The 20,978-nt window shown below is 46.9% G+C and overlaps 1 protein-coding gene across 1 annotated transcript in view; it reads right to left on the bottom strand.

Moving 5' to 3' along the window:
- Nucleotides 1-9,562: 9,562 nt before the first annotated feature.
- The window catches only part of VAV1 (vav guanine nucleotide exchange factor 1), a 1,439,562-nt gene continuing 1,428,146 nt past the window's right edge, over nucleotides 9,563-20,978 (bottom strand). Inside the window, exon 27 of the mRNA XM_069604429.1 lies at nucleotides 9,563-19,932. Coding sequence (XP_069460530.1) covers nucleotides 19,879-19,932 — 54 coding nt within the window. The 3' untranslated portion in view covers nucleotides 9,563-19,878. The remainder of the gene's footprint in view (nucleotides 19,933-20,978) is intronic.

The raw sequence follows: 20,978 nt of genomic DNA, 5'->3' as shown, positions 1-20,978 counted from the left end.
ATGGCTTGCTCAAAAGGGTAATTTAAGGCCATTGGAGATCTCACAAAAACCTACAGTATTTGAACAAAATCAGCAGGAACAGTCTGGTCAGAACGGACCAGTACTCAAAGTTCGACAACCCGTTTTCACCCCTCAAAGTGTAGTTGCGGCTGAACAAGATGTGAGAACCAGAACTAGTCCAATGGCGAAAATTAAAATTACTATAAATAATGGTGGCCCAGCCGACAAGTCCTCTTCCACGAAAACAAGCAGCTTTATGGAACAAGATTCTATGCAAGAATGGAACTGGATGGCCTCGGCTTTGAACGCTAATACTCACAGCTAACGCTCGAAGACTAGCGCGGTTCAGGAATGTTCTTTTGCTTCATGGAACACGCGCCGCTTCATACATCTCCTAAAAAACGACTGGCTACACGACTTACAACTGATTTGTCTTCAAGAAACTTGGATGTGCGACTTGCCAGTGATCTCAGGATTTGAATGTGCTCTGAACCCAGCCATCAAGGCGGAGAAGGGGCGTCCGTTAGCAGGACTCTTAACAATGATCAAACGATCCTCAGGCTACCGGTTGCTGAATTAAAAAAACTGTACGCCCTACATTCAAGTTTGCGAGATACGAAAATCCATGGATACACCTAAAGCGCTTGATGTGATCCACATAATCAATTTATATTGGAACCATCGATGGACCGGGACATATCCTTTTATAGATCAGGTCACCTCAATAATCGATAACCTGCTAGAGTTAAGAAGTGGAAGTAGCTTGATAGTTGGTGGTGATCTAAATATTGACGGTTTCAAACCACAGAGTTCTTTCAAAGGTCAATGAGCTAAAACCTGGTCAGAAGAACTGAACGCAAGAGGTCTCTCAATGCTAAATGGCTGTACCCATGGGGACATTCCCATACACGCCAACATTCTGTGACCAAACATCTGTAGGAATCTTAAAGGTTCAAAAATAGTAATTAGCATAATGATGACATCACAGGAAATTATGTCACATCAATTTGACCCAATGAAAGGATAGGACATGACATCACAGGAAATGTGACGTAAACTTTGTGCTTGTGACCTCACAGAAAATAACTCAAGTGACATGGCTTTGAAGAGATCAAAGGAAACGACTGCCTGGTGGGGCCTATCCAGATCCTCTAACCCATCATTAGAAAGAAATGTACCAAATAAGTGAGCTGTGCACACTGTGACCAGCTTCTTCCTCATTAACACAGGTTTTCCCCTTCAAACATACCCATAACAATGATGTATACATTCTCCATTAATTTGGGATTTTTAGAAGTTAATGAAACTGTCACGTCTCCCGATGCTCGCCCCATTAAGAATCACACAATCACACGCCCCACACCACACCTAACCACAAGAGCAGTCCGTGCACATAGAAAGAACCAGCAGTTTGCCTGGTGTAGGAGGACACCAGCCTGTAGCCCCGGCGTCTACCGTCCTTTGTTTCGCTGGCAGTTGCCGTGGAGGCGCACTCAAGGCTGGTCACGCCCACGGAGCCTCCCACGGCAACCCCGAACATCCGGCGTCCCGTGACCACGTGATCACGTCACGTCTCACACGTCCATGGGACACATCACATGACTACTTAATCAGTTTAAAAGCATCTTGGCAACGTGGGTACAGCGCTTCACAGCTGATCTCTTGAGGATTGTTTAGCGCTCTGGTTTACCTGTTTATGATCACGGACTTTGTGACCTTGGACTGTTCTTCGGATTTGTCTTGCCTGCCCCTCGGATTTCTGTCTCTTGGATTCCGCCTTGTTTCCCCGGCTCCTTGACCTTGGAACTCTCTTTTGGACTGCCTTTGGATTATCCTCTCTGAACCAAGTATCCTGGAACTTGGTTTTGAACTTCTTGCCTTACTGGTCCATCTACATCAGACCCAGGTGTGACTCACCTACAAGCCGTGCAGAACGCCTCTTTCACCACCATCAGCAATCTGTGGCTCTCACCACGTTTAGGATCCCACTTACAACACTCCTGGGTAAGCCTTGTTAATACTGATTGTTACCCGTTACCCGTACCAATTGCACTGCTCCTGCTTAACCATTAACCATTGCCTTGCAGTGGTCAGGGGTCCTTCCGGCGTTCCTGCTACCTGATTGACGACTCAACACACCTGTGGCCTCAAAGATTGCACAGACAGTGTATCCTTTCTGTCTGTGCGGTTCTTGGGGACGGAGGTACAATAATCTGCACGACCATCAAGATCAGAACAGAAACCTGGTTAACACTTTATTAGATTAGGACGTGTACTACTTCTTTAGGAATAAAACATTTTAATAGTTTTCCTTAAAACAAACAACATCTCTGTTAAGTAAAAACAAGCAAAATAAATAAAGTGATAATATTCTCAGTCAGTCAGTAGCTAAATTGTTACTAACAGTCAGTAGCTAACAACAAACTGTACCATGGGTTCAATGAGATTATCTTTTGCAGAGGCCTAACAAAGCCGACATTTTGAACAAAAGATGAGTAGAAGTGGTTTTAGAATACCTAACTATATATAGGTAGGTGGGCGCACATTTTCAGAGTGTTAATATGGCACAGACCATACTGCTGTGTCTGAATGCAAGGGCTGACTTTTGTCCGGGGTGAAGTGTGGCCATACAGTAGCCTTATGGGACAGAGTTCTTCGCCAGACACACATGTCAAGTGACAGCATAGTCTCAAACATGTATACAGAGCACAGCATAAAATGCCAAGAATATACACAATAGAAATATACAGTGCCAACTGAGTAAACACTGAGAGGGTGTTCCACCCCCCACACCCTCCGTGAAGCTATGTTCTGCACATCCTATGATGATTTCCCCTCAGGTGGAGCAATGCAGGACTCGCTGCACCCTCTATTATTTTTCCTTCTGTAGACGTGGGCCACACAGATGTCGCCACCTAGTGTAATGGTGTCAAACAGACACCATAATGATGATATGGCCACCGCATTTTGTGTGCAGCTTGCATTCCTACATGCACTCACAGACACATGGAGGCCTATTTAATAAACTGAAGCTGTGCGGGGGACCACTTTCAGACTGTGCTGCGCTTGCGTAGAGAGCCCAAAATGCCTGGTATTTTATAAAGGGCAAGATCTCATGGAAAGCGCAAAGCACAACAGACCATAAAATTCGAATTTTAATGAGCTGCACTTCAGGGACGGGCAATACGGGGTGCAAGGATGCAATTGTCTGAGGCTGCATGGAGCGTAATAGCTGATTAACAGCTAACGCATGCCTGACATTTTCCATTTAAGAGTGTAATTAAGACCTGCACAGGGGTAGATCAATGATTTATGTGACTCTAAGGCAGGCTCCAGGACAAAGCATGCATCACATTAATTAGTCTGTCTATACAGTGGGCTGGTAGGTGAATACTTTGATTGGGCTCAGACCAATCCACTGACCTGACAGCTGCGTGACTCTGTCCTGCACTTTTGCCGAGACAACCCTTGGGTGAAGCACAAGTGAAGACAAGTGGCAGAGTATAACACCATCACACAGCATCTGCCTATCACACTGAGGGGGGTATCAGTGTTCAACTTGCAATAAATATGTACTGCCTGGGCTGCCGCTACAGAGCAGTGGCAAACGTTGCCTACCAGTTCTGTGTGATTACCTTCTGTGAAGTTAGGTAATTGAATTTGGTGGTAAATTACCATTCAGAATTATACATTTTAAAAATGTCAACATCTTTCCATGTTGTGCTGTTTGATGGGTTTTGTATTTTCCTGTGATGTCATTGTTATGGGAATTATTATTTTTGAAACTTAAAAAATCCTACATTTTTTGGTCACATAATGTTGGCAAGTATGTGTGTCGTGTACCACTTGTGTATATTCCCTGCAATTCATTTCACACAGTGGCAGGCGGCGGGTGTGTACAGTTTACAGTGTTTAGTGCAATAAAGAGACTTTTTGGAGTGCATATTTTTCGGCCTGTCCAGTTAGCAACACTCAGTGAAAAATGCACCGCGTGCGGGCCCAGGCTCAGTCCGCGGAGCACCCGTGGATCCGAGCGTGCCCCATTCAGACGGGCGGGGGGCTTCTCAAGGGTTCTATTGGGGTTCCCACATTTTCGATTGTTCAGAGCCGGGAAGGATGGGGCGTTGATGGTTTTGCACATGTCGAGTTAGGAGCAGTCTTGATGCAAGAAGTTGCATATGACATTCTCACTGAAAAAACGCTTTGTGAAGCAGGCCCTCTTTCTCAGAAGTCACTCTTGCGGAAGTGCACTTTTTGTGTTGTCCAGTGATAGTAATTCGATTTTTTTTAAATGTATGTAAAGGGTTTAATAAATTACAAACCCACCAAGAAGAAGAAATGTAAATTTATGTAGGAACACATCACAACACGTTTTTCAATGCGAAAATCCCATTGAAAAATGCTTTGCGGATTAGGCCCTTAGGGCGGTATGTACTATAAACACACACACACGCGCGCACACACACACGTTCGGTCGCGCACATCTATGAGCAATACATAGACACGCACGCACACGCACAGCACATGCACATGTGCACACAATTGAAGGTTTGAAATGGCTGGTTCCGTCGTGTGTGAACAAGTCAGTGTCCAAACAGTGGCCTTAGGTCCTGATTCATGGGATTTTTTTCACGGTGCAATGTGACTTTTAACTTGTGCAAAGTGACTTTTCACTGCAAACAAACACACTGATTGCTCGAACAGTGCAACGTTTCTTTTTACCGTGCAAAGTCACTTTCCACTGCAAAAAATACACTTTGCACTGCTCCACTCTTATTCATGGAACAGTGCAAAGGGTGCTTTTGCAATGCAATAAACTTTGCACTGCTCTAACCTGATTCATTGAACAGTGCAAAGTGTGGTTTTTCAGTGCAATACACTTTGCACTGCCCCAGCCAGATTCATGGAACAGTGCAACGTGTATTTTTGCTGTGCAAAGTCACTTAACACGCTAAAAAGACAATTCGCACTGTTCCATGAATCAGGGTGTTTTGTTGCCAGTGCAAAGTCCAGTGCAAAGTGACTTTGCACAAGTGAAAAGTCACTGCATACTGCACCATGCAAACAATTCCATGAATCAGGTGCATTATCTGTAATTCATACTTTCCCCCAGGCAAACGGGACATTTGTGACACCAGCGTACCTTTATTCATTATTTACAATGCAAGTTGTTTGATTATTGTGTTAAGACTGTTTTGCCTGTAGCATCGCGTGTGATGGCCTACATGGCACTTGCGTGGGGACATTTGACCAAAAAAAGAATGGATGTGAGCTGGGCCTCAGCCAATCCCATTCATACAGCACCTTCCTCCCCATCCTCTTTGCTAAGAGAGAGAGAGGGGTTCCCAGATACGAGTCCCTGCCCCCCTGCCCACGGGGACTGTTCTTGGTGCATTTGCAATGAAGACTGTTTTTTCACCCTTTCCAGCTGTAACTCAGCCACCACGTCGACACTGCATTGCAAGGTGTCTGCCCTTACTCGATGAGGCCTCAAACAATACAAATTCGATTTTTGACACTAAACTGCATTTAAAAAACCCTAACATATCACTGGCTCGGCAACCGCACAGTGCAGCACGGCGCTGACACACAGTTTAAAAGTGTGAACTTACCAGAGAGTGGAGTGACAGTGAACTTAGCTGAGGCACCGGGGCACTGCCCGAAGGATCACGGCACTTCTGACCTGCAGGCAGACACTACCAGCCTTGGTGCGCAGAGCCGGTGTCATGTGACGGCCCATCTCGGCGCAGATTTTGATTGATGACAGAGATGTGCGCCTGGGCAGGCGCACGCCTCTGTCATCAATCAAAATCTAAGATGGGCTGTCACACCCCCAGTGCTCTGGGGCCTCAGGCACAGGCCTGAAAAATCCGTAGTGCAGCCACAAATGTTGGTAGGCGGTAGGACTGCTTAAAAAGCGGTATCCTACCGCCTAAATCGGTAGGGTTGGCAAGTATGCATTCCGGTGAAGCCCACGTGGCAGCGTGATGGCCAAAGCTTGATTATTGATTACATCTTTGCCTCTGATACGATGCATGCGAGGATAAAAACCATGGAAATCCTTACAATGGTCAATAGTGACCATGAAATGATGGAATTAAAATTTCAAGATCTAAGAGGTGTGCAAAGCCAAAAATGGGGCACAAAAGTTCTGGTGGAGTCAAATCGTCTACGTGTGAGGCTGGAGGAACATGAGGTGGCCAATATATGCTCCCAATTCAAGTCTACGCCGGAGGAGATTGAATATGTGCCTATATTGTCGCAATTTAAAGCCAATAATATCAGGCTGAAAAATTGGTCATTTGGGAACAAACACTGTTTCGACCTAACGGTGATGCAGCGCATAAGAATAATGAGAGCTGAAATCCGGAAAAACAACCAAGGCCCAAAGGAGGAAATAACGGCAAGAAACAAAGTAGTCAAACAGTCCTCTAAAAATTGGATTAAAAGCCATTGATCTGTAATACACCAGAACAATGCTGAGGCTATGTTGAGGACTCTATCTAATAAGAACAGTGGCGAGTTCTGGCGAACCATTAATTGCATGGAAACACCGCAAGAGGCATTGCAAGTATGCCTGGTTCCAGAAATTGAGTGGGTGCATCATTTTACTGCTTTATACCACAAAATTGTTACTCCTAACTTGGAAACATCTAACCTAGCATCATGGAATCTACAATTTACAAAGGAAGATATCCGTGAGGTAATTATGAGAGTGAAAAACTCTAGGGTGCCTGGCCCTGACGGCTTGTCAAATTTCATGATCAAACAGTTTCCTGATCTTTGGTCTGACCTGTGTTTCGATCTATTTGCTAGAATCAACTCGCAAAAAACAAGTGCCAACTTCATGGAAGACAGGGATAATAGTGCCGATCTTCAAGAATGGAAATAGATCATCACCGTAAAACTATCGTTCGGTGGCCCTGCTTGATGTACTGGGTAAGATTTACGCGTCTTTGCTGCAAACTAAAAGAGTGGACGAAAGACAAGCGGGCTTCGTGAAATTTGTTGGGTGTTCTCTGAACCTGCTTGTCCTAAATCTACTGAAAATGGAAGCCCTGCGAGCTAACACGAAAGTGTATCTTGCCTTTCTTGACTTTCCTATGGCATTTGATATGATTGATCGTGAAGCTTTGTGGCAAAAAATGGAAGCGTGGGGTTGCCCGGCAGGTTTGCTTGTGGCAATTAAAGAAATCCACACAGACACGTCAATTGCTATTCGACTAGATCAATCAGGGTCCCTGTCAGCTCAAATCAAGACGCACAAAGGGGTTAAACAGGGTTGCCCGTTAGCAGCTGCAATTTTGTAGCCTTTTCATTTCCGACATTGGTGAGGCGATACAATCTGTGAGAGCCTTTCCACCTAAGCTCAACACATCGAAGATAAGCTGGCTGTTGTACGCCGACGATTTGGTACTCGTAGATTTAACCCCGATTGGCCTTCAACGTAAACTTGAGGCAGTGCAAAAATACGTGAGCATGAACAACCTGAAGATAAACACAGCAAAGACCGAAATACTGGTGTTTGAGAACTTAAAAACAAGCCAAAAGTTAAGGGTCTCAAAATATGTATGGTCATTAGATCAAGACCATCTATGTATCTCAAAAAGTGGAAAGTACCTGGGCATGATTCTTAACTCCACCATCTGTGATGAGCCTTGGGTAGCTGAATCCAAGAGGAAATGCGGCCAGCTGGCATGTCAGGGTGTTGTCATACACAGAAAATGTGGGCGCTTTTCAATGCAACCGTTGCAAAACTTTTATGAACAGAAAGTTGTCCCGATCCGGACTTATGGTGCAGAAAATGCCTTTGGATGCCCGTCGAATCACTGGGCCTCACTGGAACATACGTTCTGGACCAAGGCACTAAGCCTACCAATCGGAATTTCAACTGCCTGCATAAGGTATGAACTCGCCCTAATTTCGCTGCATGCCCGGATCTGCTGGAACCTACTGGCTTTGTTTCGAAAATCCAGAGCAGAGGAAGGAATTTTCCAATTTAAAATCTTTCACAATGCGTCAGCTAGAGGCCCTGATATTCTATCTCAATGGGTGAAACGATGCGAAGACCTCTTACTAACTAATAACATCAGCTTGGAAACTTTCCACTCAAATCCTACGGCAGTTAAAGTGATGATTTGGCGAGCCGATTGGATCGCTACATGTAGTGAGCGCCATTCTGCCAGCGCTATGAAAGACTCTCCTGCCGAAGCAAGAGGCTACAATGTGCTTCAAAAATACCTGATTCGCTTCCCAAATTCGAAAGCCAGAAGACTATTCATGTTATTCCGGCTAAATGCGATTAAAACCAAGGAGCGGACTAGCAATTGGGCTTGTAACGCTGGTTCAAATTTCACTTGTCGTTTTTGCAATAAAGAGCTGGAATCCCTCAAGCATCTAGTGCTGTTCTGTCCGGAACTAAAGGATGTAAGATCAATTCATCTGGGCCAGTGGTACGATGCCCACCAGACTGTGTGCGCGGATGAATGGTGGAAGAGAATGTGGAACGGATTGGACATGAAATTAATTATGCCCCTGACTTCCTTCTTGGCCGTAATAGAAGAGAGACTAAAAAATTTAATTGAACGGCCTCCAGCATAAGATGTCAAGCAAACCTATGGACGAGCAGTAACGTTAAAGATTCGGTCATGTGAAACCTTTTGTAATACCATGACATGGGATGTGAGAAGGGAGGAGGATAGTTGGGGACAAATAGTAATTGTGTTAATTGTTGTTTTGTCTTGTTTGTGTAATATTTTAAAGGTTTAAATTTAAACCAATAAAATTAATTTAAAAAAACATATATATATAAGCGACATATTGTGGATAAACTTGCACCCAGGACGCATCTACTATTAATTGCGGCCTGTTGGGTGGCCCTTAGGTGACAGTAGTTCTTCATGGCGCCAACATGCTGCTGTCCTTACGGCCACTTCACAAAGGGTAAACACACAGAGGACGGGGTCACGTCCGATTGATTGATGAGGAGTGAGAAGACGTCTCCCCTCACCTCCCTGGCTCCTGCAGTGCCTAATAGGCATTATGCATTTGTATTGCTCAAAGGTGCAGCCATACAGTGGCTTAGACTAGGGGTTTGGGTAGGCGTACTCGGCGCCCCTTGTGTCACCCCGTGAGGGGTGTCACCAGGTGCGGTCCGCACCCCCATAGTGACACCACTGCGTTCCAAGTGACTACCTTAATCTTACCAGCCATTCCCAATGTTCCCCCAGTCCAATCCATCCCTGCAGGCCCCCTTCTCCTGCCCATCCACGACCCCCAACCTGTCCACTAGTGCATGCCCAAGTCATAAAGGCAGAGGCAGGCAGACAGAGAAGCAAAGGCATACCCCCTACCAGTGCATAGAAACGTGTTGCAGCGTAGAAGTTACCGTCATTGTGAATTCTCCTCCCTCTAAACATTGAATGATCCCACAAGCAGGACTAGCCAACCAAAAAAACACCCCTTGTGCCAGTATCGCTGTTGCACAGGCATAAATGCAATATTTAGTTTAGATCCTGTTAGCACATCATAAGAAATAGTATCTACCATAAAGGACCAGGCATTTAAATAAACCAGCTTTAATTTTCACTTGGGTTCAATCCAGAGCTTCACTGTTAATGCTCTCCCCCTTTTCTGAGGGCTACGGAGGGTCCATGATGGGAGTGGGGTCCATGATTGGTAGATTAAAGACCACTTCCAATGATAGGAGCTTTGTACCAGAAGCTCCTGGGCGTGGTACCACCTTAAGTCTCTTAAGCACCTTGTTATAATATTGGGATAAGATGTTAAGAGGATAAGAGCTTGACATCCCCCATAAATGGAAAGAGCAGCGGTGCTTTGAATCAAATACATTTGGGGAAATTGATTTGGTCAGTGTCCCTTTTGGAAGAAAACATATCTGACTTCCATGAGCATCCCTCTGTAGGGGGGTGGAAGAAGAGTTCTGAGAGGTATGTAGCATGTCAGTGGTACGCCGGCTGTAGGAGAAGGGGCCTAAGGGCCGACCCACAGAGAGAGAGGCACAAGCTTGTGTGTATCTGACATTGAGACTAGATGTATTGGCCCGAGACCTGAGGAGGGGTCAGAGGACTGCAGCAGTTGTGCCGTCCAGATGTGTAGGACTGATGTCCTAGAGTCCACCGAGCCAGTCAGCAAGAGTGGACTGTCTCAGAGTGGCCTATGCAGCTGTTGGCAAAAGGAGGGACTCCGAGTGATAGAGGGAGCCCACCGGGTAGAAGAGTGTGTGAGGGGAGATCAGAGAACCTGCTGGAAAGCCGGAAATGCTGAAGCATAGATATCCTGGATTAGGGGGACAAGACAGAGCACATCAGCCTGCACGTAGGTAGAGGCCTCAAGGCTTCTGGGAGAGGGAGGAAGGGAGACTAACCGCAGGAAGAGCCTTAATCCCAGAAAGCCTGATAAGCAAGAGTATCCACCAGTGGCACGAACACAACGCATTATAGAGAAGAGCCCAGTGGCAATGGCAAAGAGAATTAACTCTGCTTTCTGGCCAAGGAATGTCCAACAACAGTGACTCAAGGAAACCATGAGAAAGGAAATATAGTTCAGTGGAGGGAAAAAGAACAGTGCGAGAGCATGAAATTAAGACCCTGCATTCTGGGAGACAGAAATAAATATTTAAGTGCTGAGAAACCAAGAATCATAACTTCAAGACACTGTACTCTGATGAGGTGAAAGATTCCAGTGAGAGACAGAGCACCATTAAGACTATGCCTTCTGGGAGAGAAAACGAAGACACATAACTTTGAGACACTGCACTCTGATGAAGTGGAGGTTTCCAGTGAGAGACAGAGCACCATAAAGACTGTGCCTTCTGGGAGAAAAAACTAAGAAACAAATCTTTCGAGACACTGTACTCTGATGAGGTGAAGATTCCAGTGAGAGACAGAGCACCATTAAGACTGTGCCTTCTGGGAGAGAAAACGAAGAAACATAACTTTGAGACACTACTCTGATGAGATGAAAGATTCCAGTGAGAGACAGAGCACCATTGAGACTGTGCCTTCTGGGAGAGAAAACGAAGAAACATAACTTTGAGACACTGTACTCTGATGAAGTGGAGGATTCCACTGAGAGACAGAGCACCATAAAGACTGTGCCTTCCGGGAGAAAAAACTAAGAAAGATAACTTTGAGAAACTGTACTCTGATGAAGTGGAGGATTCCAGTGAGAGACAGAGCACCATTAAGACTGTGCCTTCTAGGAGAGAAAACTAAGAAACATATCTTCGAGACACTGTACTCTGATGAGGTGAAAGATTCCAGTGAGAGACAGAGCACCATTAAGACTGTGCCTTCTGGGAGAGAAAACGAAGAAACATAACTTCAAGACACTGTACTCTGATGAAGTGAAAGATTCCAGTGAGAGACAGAGCACCATTAGGACTGTGCCTTCTGGGAGAGAAAACGAAGAAACATAACTTCGAGACACTGTACTCTGATGAGGTGAAAGATTCCAGTGAGAGACAGAGCACGATTAGGACTGTGCCTTCTGGGAGAGAACATGAAGAAACATATCTTCGAGACACTGTACTCTGATGAGGTGGAAGATTCCAGTGAGAGACAGAGCACCATTAAGACTGTGCCTTCTGGGAGAGAAAACTAAGAAGCATATCTTCGAGACACTGTACTCTGATGAGGTGAAAGATTCCAGTGAGAGACAGAGCACCATTAAGACTGTGCCTTCTGGGAGAGAAAACAAAGAAACATAACTTCGAGACACTGTACTCTGATGAGGTGAAAGATTCCAGTGAGAGACAGAGCACCATTAAGACTGTGCCTTTTGGGAGAGAAAACGAAGAAGCATAACTTCAGGACACTGTACTCTGATGAGGTGAAAGATTCCAGTGAGAGACAGAGCACCATTAAGACTGTGCCTTCTGGGAGAGAAAACGAAGAAACATAACTTCGAGACACTGTACTCTGATGAGGTGAAAGATTCCAGTGAGAGACAGAGCACCATTAAGACTGTGCCTTCTGGGAGAGAAAACGAAGAAACATAACTTTGAGACACTGTACTCTGATGAGGTGAAAGATTCCAGTGAGAGACAGAGCATCATTACGAATGTGCCTTCTGGGAGAGAAAACGAAGAAACATAACTTCGAGACGCTGTACTCTGTTGAAGGAGTCCGGTCGCAAGAAGGGCAAGAGCGATACACTGCATTTTAGTAGAGTAAGAAAAACATAAACAAGAGATGTTTAAGCCGCTGCAGGGAGGCCAGGAAAGAGTCCAGTGCTGAGGGGAATGATGCCAAGAGCACTAGAGATGTTAGAGTGTCCTGAAGAAGAGGCAACTCAATCCTGCATTTGTTTCCTTGGGAGAGTTTTACATTTATTTTTTGTGTTTAGAGGATGCTTTGAGACACCGCGTCAGATGGGACTTAGCTTTTCTTTACAGAATGAGAGTGGGGTGAATCCCTTTGTGAAGAATGTGAGTGGGGCGCCTGCCTCTATACTGTACATCAGCTGAATACCCTCTTGTATAGCATATGAGAGTCTGTACCAAATATGAATATTGTGTCTCCCTCTCCATAGTATGTAAAAGAGATGCCTGCTTCTGTACACTATGCAACATGCCTCTCTGCGTGAGTGGGATATGGCCTCTGTACAACATGCAAGGATGAGCTTTTATACATGATGGAAGTGGGGAGCCCCTCTCTGTACTTATGTATCTAAGTGGGGTACCTGTCTCTGCAATGTATGTGAATGGGGGTGCCTATCGCTGTACCAGTGTGTGTATGTGTTGTGTGCCTGTCTCTGCAATGTATGTGAATGGGGGGCCTATTTCTGTACCAGTGTATCTATGTGTTGGGCGCCTGTCTCTGCAATGTATGTGAATGGGGGGCCTATTTCTGTACCAGTGCATGTATGTGTTGGGCGCCTGTCTCTGCAAAGTATGTGAATGGGGGGCCTATCTCTGTACCAGTGCATGTATGTGTTGGGCGCCTGTCTCTGCAATGTATGTGAATGGGGGGCCTATTTCTGTACCAGTCCATGTATGTGTTGGGTGCCTGTCTCTGCAATGTATGTGAATGGGGGGCCTATTTCTGTACTAGTCCATGTATGTGTTGGGTGCCTGTCTCTGCAATGTATGTGAATGGGGGGCCTATTTCTGTACCAGTCCATGTATGTGTTGGGCGCCTGTCTCTGCAATGTATGTGAATGGGGGGCCTATTTCTGTACCAGTCCATGTATGTGTTGGGCGCCTGTCTCTGCAATGTATGTGAATGGGGTGCCTATCGCTGTACCAGTGCATGTATGTGTTGGGCGCCTGTCTCTGCAATGTATGTGAATGGGAGGCCTATTTCTGTACCCGTGTATGTATGTGTTGGGCGCCTGCCTCTGCAATGTATGTGAATGGGGGGCCTATTTCTGTACCAGTGTATCTATGTGTTGGGCGCCTGTCTCTGCAATGTATGTGAATGGGGGGCCTATTTCTGTACCAGTGCATGTATGTGTTGGGCGCCTGTCTCTGCAAAGTATGTGAATGGGGGGCCTATCTCTGTACCAGTGCATGTATGTGTTGGGCGCCTGTCTCTGCAATGTATGTGAATGGGGGGCCTATTTCTGTACCAGTCCATGTATGTGTTGGGTGCCTGTCTCTGCAATGTATGTGAATGGGGGGCCTATTTCTGTAATAGTCCATGTATGTGTTGGGTGCCTGTCTCTGCAATGTATGTGAATGGGGGGCCTATTTCTGTACCAGTCCATGTATGTGTTGGGCGCCTGTCTCTGCAATGTATGTGAATGGGGGGCCTATTTCTGTACCAGTCCATGTATGTGTTGGGCGCCTGTCTCTGCAATGTATGTGAATGGGGTGCCTATCGCTGTACCAGTGCATGTATGTGTTGGGCGCCTGTCTCTGCAATGTATGTGAATGGGGGGCCTATTTCTGTACCAGTCCATGTATGTGTTGGGTGCCTGTCTCTGCAATGTATGTGAATGGGGGGCCTATCGCTGTACCAGTGCATGTATGTGTTGGGCGCCTGTCTCTGCAATGTATGTGAATGGGGGGCCTATTTCTGTACCAGTCCATGTATGTGTTGGGTGCCTGTCTCTGCAATGTATGTGAATGGGGGGCCTATTTCTGTACCAGTGCATGTATGTGTTGGGCGCCTGTCTCTGCAATGTATGTGAATGGGGGGCCTATTTCTGTACCTGTGTATGTATGTGTTGGGTGCCTGTCTCTGCAATGTTTGAGAATGGGGTGCCTATCGCTGTACCAGTGTATGTATGTGTTGGGCTCCTGTCTCTGCAATGTATGTGAATGGGGGGCCTATCGCTGTACCAGTGCATGTATGTGTTGGGCGCCTGTCTCTGCAATGTATGTGAATGGGGGGCCTATTTCTGTACTAGTCCATGTATGTGTTGGGTGCCTGTCTCTGCAATGTATGTGAATGGGGGGCCTATCGCTGTACCAGTGTGTGTATGTGTTGTGTGCCTGTCTCTGCAATGTATGTGAATGGGGGGCCTATCGCTGTACCAGTGTGTGTATGTGTTGGGTGCCTGTCTCTGCAATGTATGTGAATGGGGTGCCTATCGCTGTACCAGTGTGTGTATGTGTTGGGCTCCTGTCTCTGCAATGTATGTGAATGGGGGGCCTATCGCTGTACCAGTGTGTGTATGTGTTGGGTGCCTGTCTCTGCAATGTATGTGAATGGGGTGCCTATCGCTGTACCAGTGTTTGTATGTATGTGTTGGGCGCCTGTCTCTGCAATGTATGTGAATGGGGTGCCTATCGCTGTACCAGTGTGTGTATGTGTTGTGTGCCTGTCTCTGCAATGTATGTGAATGGGGGGCCTATCGCTGTACCAGTGTGTGTATGTGTTGGGCTCCTGTCTCTGCAATGTATGTGAATGGGGGGCCTATCTCTGTACCAGTGTATCTATGTGTTGGGCTCCTGTCTCTGCAATGTATGTGAATGGGGGGCCTATCTCTGTACCAGTGTATCTATGTGTTGGGCTCCTGTCTATGCAATGTATGTGAATGGGGGGCCTATCGCTGTACCAGTGTGTGTATGTGTTGTGTGCCTGTCTCTGCAATGTATGTGAATGGGGGGCCTATCGCTGTACCAGTGTGTGTATGTGTTGTGTGCCTGTCTCTGCAATGTATGTGAATGGGGTGCCTATCGCTGTACCAGTGTGTGTATGTGTTGTGTGCCTGTCTCTGCAATGTATGTGAATGGGGTGCCTATCGCTGTACCAGTGTGTGTATGTGTTGTGTGCCTGTCTCTGCAATGTATGTGAATGGGGTGCCTATCGCTGTACCAGTGTTTGTATGTATGTGTTGGGCGCCTGTCTCTGCAATGTATGTGAATGGGGTGCCTATCGCTGTACCAGTGTGTGTATGTGTTGTGTGCCTTTCTCTGCAATGTATGTGAATGGGGTGCCTATCGCTGTACCAGTGTTTGTATGTATGTGTTGGGCGCCTGTCTCTGCAATGTATGTGAATGGGGTGCCTATCGCTGTACCAGTGTGTGTATGTGTTGTGTGCCTGTCTCTGCAATGTATGTGAATGGGGGGCCTATCGCTGTACCAGTGTGTGTATGTGTTGTGTGCCTGTCTCTGCAATGTATGTGAATGGGGTGCCTATCGCTGTACCAGTGTTTGTATGTATGTGTTGGGCGCCTGTCTCTGCAATGTATGTGAATGGGGTGCCTATCGCTGTACCAGTGTTTGTATGTATGTGTTGGGCGCCTGTCTCTGCAAAGTATGTGAATGGAGGCCTATTTCTGTACCAGTGCATGTATGTGTTGGGCGCCTGTCTCTGCAAAGTATGTGAATGGAGGCCTATTTCTGTACCAGTGCATGTATGTGTTGGGCGCCTGTCTCTGCAATGTATGTGAATGGGGGGGCCTATCTCTGTACCAGTGTATGTATGTGTTGGGCTCCTGTCTCTGCAATGTATGTGAATGGGGGGCCTATTTCTGTACCAGTCCATGTATGTGTTGGGCGCCTGTCTCTGCAATGTATGTGAATGGGGGGCCTATTTCTGTACCAGTGTATCTATGTGTTGGGCTCCTGTCTATGCAATGTATGTGAATGGGGGGCCTATCGCTGTACCAGTGTATGTATGTGTTGGGTGCCTGTCTCTAAAATCTATGTGAATGGGGGGGCCTATCGCTGTACCAGTGTATGTATGTGTTGGGTGCCTATCTCTGCAATGTATGTGAATGGGGTGCCTATCGCTGTACCAGTGTGTGTATGTATGTGTTGGGCGTCTGTCTCGGCAATGTATGTGAATGGGTGGCCTATTTCTGTACCAGTCCATTTATGTGTTGGGCGCCTGTCTTTGCAATGTATGTGAATGGGGGGCCTATCGCTGTACCAGTCCATGTATGTGTTGGGTGCCTGTCTCTGCAATGTATGTGAATGGGGGGCCTATTTCTGTACCAGTCCATGTATGTGTTGGGCGCCTGTCTCTGCAATGTATGTGAATGGGGGCCTATTTCTGTACCAGTCCATGTATGTGTTGGGCGCCTGTCTCTGCAATGTATGTGAATGGGGGCCTATTTCTGTACCAGTGTATGTATGTGTTGGGCTCCTGTCTCTGCAATGTATGTGAATGGGGGGCCTATCGCTGTACCAGTCCATGTATGTGTTAGGTGCCTGTCTCTGCAATGTATGTGAATGGGGGGCCTATTTCTGTACCAGTCCATGTATGTGTTGTGCGCCTGCCTCTGCAATGTATGTGAATGGGGGGCCTATTTCTGTACCCGTGTATGTATGTGTTGGGCGCCTGCCTCTGCAATGTATGTGAATGGGGGGCCTATTTCTGTACCAGTGTATCTATGTGTTGGGATCCTGTCTATGCAATGTATGTGAATGGAGGCCTATTTCTGTACCAGTGCATATATGTGTTGGGCGCCTGTCTCGCAATGTATGTGAATGGGGGGCCTATTTCTGTACCAGTGTATGTATGTGTTGGGCGCCTGTCTCTGCAATGTATGTGAATGGGGGGCCTATTTCTGTACCAGTGTATGTATGTGTTGGGCGCCTGTCGCTGCAATGTATGTGAATGGGGGGCCTATTTCTGTACCAGTGTACGTATTTGTTGGGCGCCTGTCTCTGCAATGTATGTGAATGGGGTGCCTATTTCTGTACCAGTCCATGTATGTGTTCGGCGCCTGTCTCTGCAATGTATGTGAATGGGGTGCCTATTTCTGTAGCAGTGTATGTATGTGTTGGGTGCCTGTCTCTGCAATGTATGTGAATGGGGTGCCTATTTCTGTACCAGTCCATGTATGTGTTCGGCGCCTGTCTCTGCAATGTATGTGAATGGGGTGCCTATTTCTGTAGCAGTGTATGTATGTGTTGGGTGCCTGTCTCTGCAATGTATGTGAATGGGGGGCCTATTTCTGTACCTGCGTATGTATGTGTTGGGCGCCTGTCTCTGCAATGTATGTGAATAGGGTGCCTATCGCTGTACCAGTGTGTGTATGTGTTGGGTGCCTGTCTCTGCAATAAATGTGTTGGGCGCCTGTCTCTGCAATGTATGTGAATGGGGGGCCTATTTCTGTACCAGTGTGTGTATGTGTTGGGTGCCTGTCTCTGCAATATATGTGTTGGGCGCCTGTCTCTGCAATGTATGTGAATGGGGGGCCTATTTCTGTACCAGTGTGTGTATGTGTTGGGTGCCTGTCTCTGCAATATATGTGTTGGGCGCCTGTCTCTGCAATGTATGTGAATGGGGGTCCTATTTCTGTACCAATGTATGTATGTGTTGGGCGCCTGTCTCTGCAATGTATGTGAATGGGGGGCCTATTTCTGTACCAGTGTATGTATGTGTTGGACGCCTGTCTCTGCAATGCATGTGAATGGGGGGCCTATCGCTGTACCAGTGTATGTATGTGTTGGGTGCCTGTCTCTGCAATGTATGTGAATGGGGGGCCTATTTCTGTACCAGTCCATGTATGTGTTGGGCGCCTGTCTCTACAATGTATGTGAATGGGGGCCCTATTTCTGTACCAGTGTATGTATGTGTTGGGTTCCTGTCTCTGCAATCTATGTGAATGGGGGGGCCTATCGCTGTACCAGTGTATGTATGTGTTGGGTGCCTGTCTCTGCAATGTATGTGAATGGGGTGCCTATCGCTGTACCAGTATGTGTATGTATGTGTTGGGTGCCTGTCTCTGCAATGTATGTGAATGGGGGGCCTATTTCTGTACCAGTCCATGTATGTGTTGGGCGCCTGTCTCTGCAATGTATGTGAATGGGGGGGCGTATCGCTGTACCAGTGTTTGTATGTGTTGGGTGCCTGTCTCTGCAATGTATGTGAATGGGGTGCCTATCACTGTACCAGTGTGTGTATGTATGTGTTGGGCGCCTGTCTCTGCAATGTATGTGAATGGGGGGGCCTATCGCTGTACCAGTGTGTGTATGTATGTGTTGGGTACCTGTCTCTGCAATATATGTGTTGGGGCGCCTGGCTCTGTACCCTTTATGACACACCTGTCTTTATACAGTATGGGAGTGCGACATCCCCCTCTGCATTATTTCGGAAGAACGTCTCCCTCTCTAGAGCATGTGAGTGAGACAACTTCTGTACAGTGTGTGAGTAGTACACCACTGGGTGCAGTATGGAGAGTGGGGTACATGCCCTCTGCGGCATGTGAGTGAGGTGTGTTTCGCTGTGTCATCTGGGAATGGGACAATGTGCTCTGTTCTGTATGGACATAGGTTGTCTCCCTCTGTACAGGAAGTGAGTGGTACACTTTTCTGGATGGTATGTGAGTAGGGTATCATTTGGTACAGAATATGAGTATGTGAGGAGTCCTACTTCTCTACAGTTTGTTAGTCGCACGCGTGACCATGAGGATGTCTCGCTCTCTGCAGTTTATGAGTGTGATGGAGGGCCATGCAGACATGTCACTCTTTTCAGTTTGCGGGTGGGATGCCTGGCTGTAAGGATGTCTCACTCCCTAGAGGTTTTGAGAGGGGCGACTGACTGTTAAGGCCTCTCCCTCTCTACAGGTTGTGAGTGGTGTTCCGTGCTCTGTATAGTGTGTGTGTAGGGAATCGGTGTGTACAGAATGAGAAGGACATTGATGTGTGCCACTGTGCCATGTGCGGATCTTCCCGGAAGTGTGTGGCTCACACACCTTTCTGTGTAGTTTGCGAGTGCGGTTTTAGTCTGCAGAGAATATGAGTGGGGCAGGTGGTTCTGTATGATGTGTGTGTGGTGTGGGATGCTTGCCACTCCAGCATATGTGAAGGCGTCTTCAACTGCATCATCTATGTGGGAGGGGTGACGGTGGCTCTGCCACTAGATGTTGGCTATCACCTTCTGTAAAGTTTCAGAGGGTAGCTGGGGTGGCTGGCTGACGGAAGGGATGGCACGCCCTGCTTTTAGGAATGCCTGCATCTATTGTAAATTGCTAAAACACTTCACAGGATGTGGTGCATTAGGACTATTGTGATTGCTTTTGGGAAAGCTGTTAGCTCAGACACAAGTAAAGAATGGCTCTGGCTGTGGTCCTTCATGGTGATTCGCTTCGCTGCAGAGCATTCCACAATGTTCCCAACAAGCATCTTCATAGTTCTCAACCCTTTCCAGGTGTTCCGCACCCCCTTCTCCGGTAGTCCCAGCAAGGCTCTCCAGTAGTCCCAACCGTCCTCTTCAGCAGTTAGCTTCTTCATTATTCCCATCAAGTATGTCTGGTATTCCCAGTGAGCCTGTCCGCTATTGCCTGAAATCCTTTCCAGTTGTTGGACTCGCCCCTGGTCCTCTAGACATACCCTGACGGGTGCTGAGCAGTGTTTCGAGATACTGTGAGTGTTATTTCCAGCGGATATTGGCAGTAATGTGCACAGTCCTCCACTATGCCCCAGTGGTCCTCTGCCATGCCTTCCACTGTTCTCAGCAGTACTCTGAATAATCTTCCTCCACGTAGTTTGCAGGAAACCAGCCAACCTGCAAAGTATAAAGAGAGGGGTTAAGGATAGAACAGGACATGCAGACACACTTCCTGTCCTGACTGGTGAGACCATGGGGGTTCAGGCCTTTCTTTGGTCCGGAATGTCTCTAAAGTGTGACACCGGCTCTGTGTACCACTGTCTTTAATAACTAGAGTGGGAATCCAAATTCTAAACTATCTCATGGTGTACCAAATGTCAGCTCATAAACAAACACCAACTCCTTCAACCAAAATCAGTCCCTGTCCTGGCACAAAGAGGACTATGCGTAACTCCTTCCAATTCCTTGGCTGTTCCTACACAGCTTCAGGAGAACTAAGTCTAAGGATCCATGTTCAGGGTGCGGTCTGATGGCAGCTCATCGCGCCAAAGGTTTAGCACTGGACCACGTTGTGCCTCTGTTGTGCCAACTTCATGTATATGCCAAGTCTAGAATAAGGCCTCTTAACTCACTTAACTCGCGTATAATTGGAGCTCAGGGCAATAAACACTGTACCATCCTGAGATTCTGCTTCATACCTTGCCCCATTGTGGACTACGGCTAGAGGATGGGCAGCGGCAGAGTCCAAGGATTCAGATGAGGGACGGTGGCAAGCCGCGTCCCACAGCAACAGCAATACCTTTGTTATGATTTGTCACAGTGTGGCTTTCCGACCCTGGGTGTTCAAAAGAGGGTGTAAATAGTGCATAATGGTTATATTCTGGGCAGTAACACAGAAAGTGTGTCTTCCATCTGGTGTCCACTTAAGACTGCAATGTGTGTGCCTTTGCTCTGGTAATAGGGACTGTGCCATAGTGTGTATGTATTTGCCATGTGGAAGTAAAGTCCTACATTCTGTGGATTTGCTACTGCTAGAAGCTGCACTACTGATATGAGCTGGGCTAAACCGACTTCTTAAAGCGCCTCCTGCACTTACACAGCTTGAGAGATGGTCACTTGGGGAGTGTGGGGGTCTTGGTGTACATGGATGAATGGCAATAGGCGATGGAGGCCACAGCGACAGCTTACAGAGCTTGAGAGCTGGTCACTTTGGGAGTGTGGGG

This window comes from Ambystoma mexicanum, chromosome 3q (genome assembly GCF_040938575.1).
Source record: "Ambystoma mexicanum isolate Mex_15411 chromosome 3q, UKY_AmexF1_1, whole genome shotgun sequence".
NCBI classification, from domain to species: Eukaryota; Metazoa; Chordata; class Amphibia; order Caudata; family Ambystomatidae; genus Ambystoma; species Ambystoma mexicanum.
The sequence above is the reverse complement of the archived record's forward strand: the minus strand, read 5'-3'. Positions and strand labels throughout refer to the sequence as shown.